Source organism: Pecten maximus, chromosome 6 (assembly GCF_902652985.1).
Source record: "Pecten maximus chromosome 6, xPecMax1.1, whole genome shotgun sequence".
Lineage (NCBI taxonomy): Eukaryota > Metazoa > Mollusca > Bivalvia > Pectinida > Pectinidae > Pecten > Pecten maximus.
Window position 1 is genome coordinate 973,459 of NC_047020.1, and position 12,263 is coordinate 985,721.

Consider the following 12,263-nt stretch of genomic DNA (forward strand, 5'->3'; position numbering starts at 1 on the left):
GTGAAATTACGGTCGACACGGTCGTCACGCCTGTCACAGCACCACAGGTATCTGTTCTGTCGGGTGTTCTAATCGGAACCGCCTATAACTGCTGGTGAGTTGACACGTATGGTTTCCGTGCACGTCAAAAATGTTCCGAATATATGCTTTTACAGGTTGTACGTATATTTAGCTTGAGTTTTGTTAAAAATTTCTTTTTACTGTAGGGATTCATTTTTAAATTATACACATTATTTACATATAAATTCCGTTGAGTTAAAACAATAAACATTCGTATCACAAATAAAATAATTAGCCTAAGTTTGAACATTCACATACCCACGATGTTGAAACTTTACTTTAAGCATTTATTTCATGTACGAATTCCATTTTAAACTTATATTATTAGAAGTGTTGTAATCGAAATCGTTATTGGTATGCAACGAAACCCGTGTCCTCGTAATAAAGGCTATGGACAGGGTGATGTAAGTCGTTACACGTTATATATGTTGTATACGGCCCGTAATAAAAGAAAAGTAGTAAGTTACATGTTATATAGGCCCGTTGAAATAGAACATTATTCAAATGTTACATGTTGTATACGGCCCTTTACACCAGTATAGTAGAAAATTAGTAAGAAGTTACAATAGCAAATTAGCATGTTATAAACGATCCGTTCAAGCAGAAAAATAGAACATAATATAAATGTTACATGTTATATATGGCCCGTTATAATAGACATTCAGTGAGATGTTACATGTTGTATACGGCCCGTTATAAAAGAAAATTACAGTGAAACCTCACTATTAAGAACACCTGGGGTCCGGGACAAAGTGCCGAGGTGGACCAATTTGAGCTAGACCATCAGGAACCGTAACTCTTAATTGACTGAACTCAGGTGCAAGTTGTATAGATTTGGCTAAATACATGCCATAGTCTTAACTTTAAATAAAAAGAAAGACAATTGTTTTTGTCTATCATTTCCTTTATTTTTTTCATAACCTTCTAAAATTTCTGTCTTTCTTTTCAAGATGCTCTGACCTGTGTTTTGCCGACCCCAAACTGTTCAGCAAGTTGTCGTTGGCTACGACCATTGCTACATTGAATCAGTTCAATTTTCTTTTTTAGTGATAACTCGTTACGTTTACGTGATGTGGCCATCATGAGCGAAAAAAGAAATGAAGTTAGAAAGAATAGCATAATTCTAGCGAAATATTTGAAACCAAACATGTTTTTTTTTTCAAATTATAATAACACCTATCTACAGACCCTATTCGGCATTGATACAAAAACATCGAGATCGCTGAAAAAACTTGCGCTTGACCAGAAAAAAATCAAACGTTACTATGTTTATTTTACTCGCTTGTATGTAATCGGGTCTTAAAACGACCAACAGCCACAAATCAATTATTTGAATACCATAATTAATAAGCAAATGTACAGTTATTACAATTTTCAAGGCAAGATAGATAATCTGATCACTTGTGTATTTGATCCGTCACAGCGCCACCAAGGAAGGGCGATCACCCGTAACGGTAAACAAAGGACTACAAACTAAAACCCGGCACATGTTGGCTTGTTACGAACAATGAACGACTGGATGTTTATTTTACCTTCCGGTCAGTGCGAAGATTTCAAAGAGATTAATAGCCATTCTACTCACCTGTCGATACACTGGTCAGTAAACAAAAGATCGATAATTACGTATACACACGTCAATGGCCAGTTTGACACGCATTACCGTAAGCTGTTCACGGTTCGCTACACACCAGGTAATTTTTTAGACACGACCAACTGGTCGTAATTGTGGGGGTAATAAGCGTTAATTAGTATTCGTTGGGACTGCCCAAGGTGGTCGTAATACGGAATAGCAAAGTGGTCGTAATAGTGAAGCGACCAATACCAAGATATATAGAGAAAAAAATCGAGACTGAAAAAAAAGTGCCCGTAATAGCGGGGTGGTCGTAATTTTGAGGTGGTCGTAAGGTGAGGTTCGTAGTAAGAAGTTACATGTTATAAACGGCCCGTTAAAATAGAACATTATATAATTGTGACATGTTATATAGGGCCCGTTTTAATAGAAAATTAGTGAGATGTTACATGTTGTATACGGCCCGTTATGATAGAACATTATTCAAATGTTACATGCTGTATACTGCCCGATATAATAGAAATTTGTAAGAGGTTACATCAGCATCACATGTTATATACGGCCCGTTAAAACAGAACATTATATATGGTGACATGTTATATACGGCCCGTTATAATAGAAAATTAGTGAAATGTTACAAGTTGTTTACGGCCCGTTATATTAGAAATTTAGTGAGATGTTACATATTGTATACGGCCCGTTATAATAGAATATTGCTCAAATTTTACATGTTATATACAGGATGTTAAAACAGAACATAATATAATTGTGACATGTTGTATATGGCCCGTTATAATAGAAAATTAGTAAGAAGTTACTTGCTATATATGGCCCGTTAAAATAGAACATTATTCAAGTGTCATATGTCATATACGGCCCATTATGAAAGAAAATTAGTAAGAATATGTATGTTATATACGGCCCGTTAAAACAGAACATAATATAATTGTGACATGTTGTATACGGCCCGTATAATAGAAAATTAGTAAGAAGTTACATGTTATATATCGCCCGTTAAAATAGATCATTATTCAAATGCCATATGCTATATGCGGTCCATTATAAAAGAAAATTAGTAAGATGTTACATGTTATATACAGCCCGTTAACACAGAACATTATATAATTATAACATGTTGTATACGGCCCGTTATAATAGAACATTATACCAAATGTTACATTTGCATTATCGTTGTCTTATTCGCATTAATTGCAGGCACGTGTTTACATTTGTTTATATATATTTCCTAAAAAGCGGTCTGATCCCGTTGAACCTGTGATATCACGATCTTGTATTGCTAATGTATATGTCTTTGTATATGTTGTAAAATCAGATTGGCTGAAACGCCAAAGGAATAAATGAATTAAATTTACCTACAGTTAAGGACCCACTTCTTGGCATTGGGAGTCCTTTTATATCATAATTATCAAAACAAACTGCCCTACAGGTAAATTCAACATGTTAGAGATACACCTGTTAATTAAGATGTGGTATTTACCGGGCTATTATCTTAACACGCCTCTGTGACCGCGGCTTGCCGGTCTCTGGCCTTTGTGGTGTTGGCCACTCGTCGGTTATAAAACGGACTCGGATGTATCTTAGTTCGTGTTTCTACGTGTAGATATTCATATAACATTATCATGACCAGTCCTAGGACAGGACTTTTTTTATTGTTTATTCCACAGATCAACCGATTCCCGTCTCTGATATCGAAGGTGCATTGAGACTTTTCTATCTCCAATAATTTAGCTCGAGCTCTCCAACAAATGAAATGTAACCCAAAACCGATGAGTGGATGAGTCGGAACAGAATATCACAAAATATCACAAATCGTGCAACATCGTTGCCTAAAATATTAGCATCTCTAGAATAAACTTTTAATAGACTATTAATGCAATGACTCAAATATGGTCTCTGGGCGAACCATGAGGTCACTGTGCGGAATATATCCCTATATAGGCTATTAGAACCGGTAGATAATCAGTTTTGACGGTATGTATCGATACAGTTTTTGATAATGTTTCTCAATATTTATTTAACGGGTTTTACGTCTACTATTACAACTGACGACAAAACATGTGCACGTACGCTGACTTGTCGATCATTCTCACCAACCAATGGAATTAACGGACGCCTTTCTACAGTGTTTGATTGACAGAGTCAGAGATCACTGGAGTGTAACAAGCTTTAGTGTCTTGTCAATCATTCTCACTAACCAATGAAACTCACGGATGCCGTCAGATACCCCGTTTGATTGACAGACAGCTAAAATAGAATCATCTGCGTGTGACGAGCTGCCGAGAAAATCAGCGGTTATGGCTGCCATGTTTATGCAAAACACCGCATAAAAAGTGTTGCATTCAATGAGTAATTTATGACTTAAAATATGATTGAATACAAATCATTGAAATCACAGTGGTGATAGAAACAGAAACCATAATTGGACCTGAATGCAAAGCACTCAATATACATGATAAATATAAAGACATTAAATGGTTATCATAAATCGGTACATTTAGGGAATGTATATAAACATTGTACATGTAAATTATATTGCAGAAAGGGCCGTAGTAATGTTTTAATTACATTCTGAATCCATTCTGCTTTTGATGCAATAATGTAATGTTTAATTCCTTCTTGTGTTTTCCGTTTAGATACCACATTAACGATATTACATGTATACAAGATACCCAGATAGGCAGCTATTAACAGCTCTTTTGTGTGTACACTTTAGAATAGCTATACAAATAGTTGTCACAACATTCGATATTCCGCATATTTTAATATGGTCGGAGTCTGATAACATAACACCGATGTTTAAAAGATAACGGAATAAGGATTCAAATGCCGAAGTTTAGATATTTTGATGAGATTTGGAAAAGCTGTTCTTATGTCGCAGTGGTATTTTCTATTTTCCCAATTCAATGTCGTGTAATGAATGCAATATTTCTAAAATAAATGAATATTTTTTAAAAACGTGAATACGTCAATGGAGAATGCTGGATGGATGAAACAGCTTATGTTAAGTTACATTAAATATTAACGGCGCTTAATATATTGCGATTGTTTTTTAATGTTTATAATATGGCCATAATAACGCTATTGATGGACCAAGGGTCTAAAGCTTTAAATAAAACTTGAAATGTTCTTCAATTTCATCCGAATCATAAAGGCTTATCTACACCGCCAACATGAAACCATGCATAATTCTGATAAACGATACCGATACCACTACCGCTACCGAAAGACGAAGGGATATAACTCGTGTAGATCATAAATGAACAGCAAACAACTTGTACCCACTGTATATCGCGGATCGACATGGACCACGGGCTTTAAAATGAAATGCATGTCCACCACGTATCGTGGATCGTCGTGGAACACGGTGTCTCGAGTTGAACTATGCCCACCACTAATCGCGGATCGTCACATACCGTGATGCCGAGTGGATACCGTATCAGTCAGCTGATGTCCACGATATATGACGGACCGTCGCGGAATGCCATATCCGGTGGGCGAGTGGGGTCCGCGCTGCCCACGTCCGTGACGGACGCGTGGAAACCGCAAAGTCCACGTAAGCTGTAGTGTACTACATTAGACTCGTCAGATTCCTGTTCTGTATCTAACAGACCTACACGTGTAACATACCTATAGATATACACTACATTAGACTCGTCAGATTCCTGGTCTGTATTTAACAGACCTACACGTGTAATATACCTATAGATATACACTACATTAGACTCGTCGGATTCCTGGTCTGTATTTAACAGACCTACACGTGTAATATACCTATAGATATACACTACATTAGACTCGTCGGATTCCTGTTCTGTATCTAACAGACCTACACGTGTAATAAACCTGAAGACATACACTACATTAGACTCGTCGGATTCCTGTTCTGTATCTAACAGACCTACACATGTAACATACCTATAGATATACACTACATTAGACTCGTCGGATTCCTGAGTCTGTATCTAACAGACCTACACGTGTAATATACCTATAGATATACACTACATTAGCGGATTCCTGGTCTGTATCTAACAGACCTACACGTGTAATATACCTATAGATATATACTACATTAGACTCGTCGGATTCCTGTTCTGTATCTAACAGACCTACACGTGTAATAAACCTGAAGACATACACTATATTATACTCCATCTTCCTCTCTACAAACACCATTCAGAATCTACAAGTGACTTTAAAAACTTGTCGGTCACAAATGTTAAAATTCATGTTGTGCACAAATTTCCCTTATTTTAGGCAGCAAGAGGCCCATGGCCGGGCCTTATATCTCCAAGAGGCCCATGGCCAGGCCTTATATCTCTTACCTGAGTTTTGAAATATAGCCTGGCCATAACCCCCTGGGGTTCAATCGGCGGATAATGTTAACCAAGTTACATGTATGTCATGAAATTCACCATTTTGGTAAAGGACTTTGACCTTTCTATCTTTGAAGAGTATTTGATACTACTACCAGGTATATCTGGGAGTTGAGAAGATGATTTTTGAAATTTTAGTCAATTTGACTCTTTTGGTCCTGCCCCTCAACCCCAAGGGGGTGGGGACCATATAATTTACAGTTTTGGTTGACCTTTGGTCATTGAAGGTTCCTGCCAAATTTCATTGAAGTTGTTTATGACGGACGACACATGATGCCGGACAAAAGGCGATTGCAATAGGTCAACAGAGACTTCGTCTCAGGTGACCGAAAAATCCCTTAAAATTATCATCACTCTCCCTTATTGGTCTCCAAAAAGTATGGCATGTATGAAAATTAAAACACTTGGTCAGGACCATCAAGATAATCCGATGTAAGTTTGAGCTGAATCACACTGGTGGAACTTGAGAAGAAGTTTAATAAAATATGTTTTTACAAGATGGCAGCCATGACAGCTAGCCATCTTGGATTTCGGACAAATCCTGAACCTTCAGGTCAGCTGACCAAAAACATAAACAGACTCTGTCACACCTGTATAAAATGTTGTGGCACAGACTCTGAAAGTCCCCTATTGGGCCCCGCCCCTTTGGCTCCTTGGGGGTCAGAATTCTCATTAATGCAAAATCTGTTCCCCTTCCCCAAGGATCTTTCTGACCAAATTTGGTTAAAATCAGTTAACAACTTTAATTTGCGACAATAGTAGGGATTTAAAGAAATTATCTCTATTTCCCCTATTGGGGCCTACCCTTCTGTCCCTTGTAGGGCAGAATCACTGTTGATGCAAAATATGTTTCCCTTCCCCCAAGGATGTTTCTGACCAAATTAGGTTAAAATCCATTCAGTATTTCATGACTAGTAGCCATTTAAAGGAATTACCTCTATTTCCCCTATGGGGCCCCACTATGGCCTGTTGGGAGTCATAATTGTCATTAATGCAAAATATGTCCCCCCTTCCCCCAAGGATCTTTCTGACCAAATTCGCTTAAAATCCATTCAGTATTTTATAACTAGTAACCATTTAAAGATTTAAAGCAAATGATGACAACGAGAGACGGACAGACAAAGGACACTGCACCATGGCATAAGGTCATTGACCCTTAGTGCCAGGTGAGCCAAAAAGTATGAACAAAATTTACTCTTACCTATTAAAGTCTGCATACATGCCAGATATTAGGTGACTGGAAAAGAAATAACAACAAATCAACCAGGATACACATACTTCCTTTATATATATAAATATAAATAGCTGTCTGGTTCTGATTCTCATTTACCAATGCTGTCTAATTTATTTTCGTTTCAGGTTTTTTTTTCTTTTCAGGCAATCTTGATACTATGTACACCAGATCAATAATTATATAAATAATGATCCTTAATTTCGTATAGATGAAAAAACATGTTATTGTAAGTCAAAACACACCATTTTTTTTAATTTTCTGATCAATTTTATCACAATCTTTAAGACTAAGCTAGAACTTGCCATCCTGAAATAGCTCATACCCCCACAGATCCTATTTATATATCAAACTGTTTTATTTCAGTCCCAGTGAATTCATTATCTTATGTACAGGTACATAACTTGTATAACCTTGAATTTCCCTCGACAGGTACCATTCCCTTGTTGTGCCTGTAACAGGAGAGGAGAAAATGTAGCGGCCAGACCGGGATTCAAACCCGGGACCTCCGAACACTAGCCGGATGCTCTACCAATTGAGCTACCTGGTCACCGATGATCGCCCCAGTCCAGTCCCGCTACATGCCAAATCTCCTTAGCAATCTCAGCCCAATATCTATTTGGTATCCCTAATTCACCAAAATATCAAATTTAGCGGAAATAGAGCAGTATCTAAATTTCAACCAATAAGAGACAACCATTTGCTTCAGCATGGTTGTCATAGCAACACCCTAATACCCATGTACACAAAATTTGGTCAGAATTGGCCAATATATAAATTTCAACCAATCAAAGCCATTTTGTGACTGAGCTTGGTTGTCATGGCAACAAAAACTCAAACAGTGATGTTCAGCATCCTCTAATACCTCTGTATAACATATTTAGTGAAAATCAGTCAATATCTAAATTTTGACCAGAAGCCAGGATTGCATCGTCATGGTTATAGTTTTTGAAACACCTAATTTGTCAAACAAGAGATCCCTCCCATCATCGCTTGATTATTTGATCATTCTCTATGTTATGGATCCCATCATCGCTTGATTATTTGATCATTCTCTATGTTATGGACCTTAAACAAGTTACACAAGGTCCTAGGGAACCTTACATAAGAAATTTGAGAAAGAACCATTCAGCAGGTGTCAAGAAATAGTGATAACATGCAATTTGAGCCAAAATCGAAGATGGCTGTGTTCTGATCTCCCAATCAGTCTGAAAAAAAGGCGCAATGCACAACTTGGCACTAACGGGACCTCAAATATGAAATTTGAGAAAGATCCATATAACTAAGCCAAACACATCACTAGACCAGAAATCAGAAGACTAACCTGTCTGAGGATATGATTGGTGGACTAACCTGTCTGAGGATATGATTGGTGGACTAACCTGTCTGAGGATATGATTGGTGGACTAACCTGTCTGAGGATATGATTGGTGGACTTACCTGTCTGAGGACATGATTGGTGGACTAACCTGTCTGAGGATATGATTGGTGGACTAACCTGTCTGAGGATATGATTGGTGGACTAACCTGTCCGAGGACGTGATTGGTGGACCAACCTGTCTGAGGATGTGATTGGTGGACCAACCTGTCTGAGGACGTGATTGGTTGACTAACCTGTCTGAGGATATGATTGGTGGACTAACCTGTCTGAGGACTTGATTGGTGGACTAACCTGTCTGAGGACAGGATTGGTGGACTAACCTGTCTGAGGACATGATTGGTGGACTAACCTGTCTAAGGATATGATTGGTTGACTAACCTGTCTGAGGATATGATTGGTGGACTGACCTGTCTGATGATGTGATTGGTGGACTAACCTGTCTGAGGATGTGATTGGTGGACTAACCTGTCTGAGGATATGATTGGTGGACTAACCTGTCTGAGGATGTGATTGGTGGACTAACCTGTCTGAGGATGTGATTGGTGGACTTAACTGTCTGAGGATGTGATTGGTGGACTAACCTGTCTGAGGATATGATTGGTGGACTAACCTGTCTAAGGATGTGATTGGTGGACTAACCTGTCTAAGGATGTGATTGGTGGACTAACCTGTCAGGGATATGATTGGTGGACTAACCTGTCTGAGGATATGATTGGTGGACTAACCTGTCTGAGGATATGATTGGTTGACTAATTACCTGTCTGAGGATATGATTGGTGGACTAACCTGTCTGAGGACGTGATTGGTGGACTAACCTGTCTAAGGATGTGATTGGTGGACTAACCTGTCTGATGATGTGACTGGTGGACTAACCTGTCTGAGGATGTGATTGGTGGACTAACCTGTCTGAGGATGTGATTGTTTGACTAACCTGTCTGAGGATGTGATTGGTGGACTAACCTGTCTGAGGTTGTGATTGGTGGACTAACCTGTCTGAGGTTGTGATTGGTAGACTAACCTGTCTGAGGATGTGATTGGTGGACTAACCTGTCTGAGGTTGTGATTGGTGGACTAACCTGTCTGAGGACGTGATTGGTGGACTAACCTGTCTAAGGATATGATTGGTGACTGTTCATATTCTTCTTGAAGGATAAAATGAAGAGTGACATAACTGAGGTCTTCTAAAGCCACGGTCATGTCTTCTAGCATCCCCATCTCGTCACCATAGCAACTGAGTAGTCCCTCAAACTGGGCAAACACTCCAACATGGAGAAGTTGATTGAAGAATAACTTCTCATTATCACAGGCGGCTAGTTTAGTGGTTAAGCCGGCCACAAGGGAAGTCAACTGTAAATAACAACATATCAAACATCACTAACTGGGTGGTAAAGCTGGGCACGCGGGATGTCAACAGTAAATAACATATCAAACATCACTAGTTTGGTGGTTAAGCTGGCCACGAAGGATGTCAACTGAAAACAACCTATCACAGGTCGCTAGTTTGGTGGTAAAGCCGGCCACGCCGGACGTCAACTGTAAATAACAACCTATCATAGGTCGCTAGTTTGGTGGTAAAGCCAGCCATGAGGTGTGGGAGAATCACTAGAATTAATCATGACTTGCGATTTGCCTGACATAGTCATAAGGTTTATACTTACAGCGTGGGAGAACCATACATCCCGCCGATATTTATACTTACAGCGTGGGAGAAACATACATCCCGGCGATATTTATACTTACAGCGTGGGAGAAACATACATCCCGCCGATATTTATACTTACAGCGTGGGAGAAACATACATCTCGGCCATATTTATACTTACAGCGTGGGAGAAACATACATCTCGGCCATATTTATACTTACAGCGTGGGAGAAACATACATCCCGGCGATATTTATACTTACAGCGTGGGAGAAACATACATCCCACCGATATTTATACTTACAGCGTGGGAGAAACAAACATCCCGGCGATATTTATACTTACTGCGTGGGAGAAACATACATCCCGCCGATATTTATACTTACAGCGTGGGGGAAACATACATCCCGGCGATATTTATACTTACAGCGTGGGAGAAACATACATCCCGGCGATATTTATACTTACAGCGTTGGAGAAACATACATCCCGGCGATATTTATACTTACAGCGTGGGAGAAACATACATCCCGGCGATATTTATACTTACAGCGTGGGAGAAACATACATCCCGGCGATATTTATACTTACAGCGTGGGAGAAACATACATCCCGCCGATATTTATACTTACAGCGTGGGAGAAACATACATCCCGGCGATATTTATACTTACAGCGTGGGAGAAACATACATCCCGGCGATATTTATACTTACAGCGTGGGAGAAACATACATCCCGGCGATATTTATACTTACAGCGTGGGAGAAACATACATCCCGGCGATATTTATACTTACAGCGTGGGAGAAACACACATCCCGGCGATATTTATACTCACAGCGTGGGAGAAACATACATCCCGGCGATATTTATACTTACAGCGTGGGAGAAACATACATCCCGGCGATATTTATACTTACAGCGTGGGAGAAACATACATCCCGCCGATATTTTATCATATGCATCAGCTGTACATGCCCTTGATTCTCCTGTAAAAAAAGGGTTTTTACATTTAATGACGTCATACATTTTGACACACATTCCAAGGAGCATTGAGGATGGCTATAGATAAAAACTTTCATAAAAACTTTACATTTGGTTGCAGTAAGTGAGAAAAATAATCAAACATGGGCCTGTTCCGCGAACAAGAATATCTCGATCCTCGTGTAAGAGTTTGGCTGGCCAACACTCGGCAAGCATATCGTACTGACTTAATTGCCAAAGTCTTATACTCAGGTTGAGACATCCCTGTCCACGGAACAGACCCATGCTAGATTCTTTTAGTCTTAGAATGGCTAGTGGATAAAACTACAATGTACTACTAACCTTAACAATGGAACAAAACTGAAACAACAATACAAATAGAACATGAACTCTGAGATCATCCAGTCACCTGTGAATGATTGACTTAACCCGAGGTTATGGACTCACCAATAAATGGCAGACTCACCCTGAGGTTGGTAGACTCACCCTGAGGTTGGTAGACTCACCCTGAGGTTGGCAGACTCAACCTGAGGTTGGTAGACTCAACCTGAGGTTGGTAGACTCACCCTAAGGTTGGTAGACTCACCCTGAGGTTGGTAGACTCACCCTGAGGTTATGGACTCACCCTGAGGTTGGTAGACTCACCCTGAGGTTATGGACTCACCCTGAGGTTATGGACTCACCTTGAGGTTGGTAGACTCACCCTGAGGTTGGTAGCCTCACCCTGAGGTTGGCAGACTCACCCTGAGGGTTGGCAGACTCACCCTGAGGTTACAGACTTACCCTGAGGTTACATACTCACCCTGAGGTTGGTAGACTCACCCTGAGGTTACAGACTTACCCTGAGGTTACAGACTTACCCTGAGGTTACAGACTCACCCTGAGGGTTGGCAGACTCACCCTGAGGTTGGTAGTCTAACCCTGAGGTTATGGACTCACTCTGAGGTTGGTAGACTCACCCTGAGGTAGGCAGACTCACCCTGAGGTTGGTAGTCTAACC

General features: G+C 39.7%; 1 protein-coding gene across 3 annotated transcripts in view; it reads right to left on the bottom strand.

The window, feature by feature from the left end:
* Nucleotides 1–12,263, bottom strand: part of LOC117328680 (inositol polyphosphate-4-phosphatase type I A-like) — an 86,812-nt gene that overhangs the window by 22,476 nt on the left and 52,073 nt on the right. For all 3 annotated transcript variants that reach the window (XM_033886133.1, XM_033886131.1, XM_033886132.1), the window contains exons 18-20: nucleotides 11,200–11,268; nucleotides 9,745–9,986; nucleotides 7,229–7,264 (exon numbers count right to left, since the gene is read on the bottom strand). In XM_033886133.1, coding sequence (XP_033742024.1) covers nucleotides 7,229–7,264; nucleotides 9,745–9,986; nucleotides 11,200–11,268 — 347 coding nt within the window. The remainder of the gene's footprint in view (nucleotides 1–7,228; nucleotides 7,265–9,744; nucleotides 9,987–11,199; nucleotides 11,269–12,263) is intronic.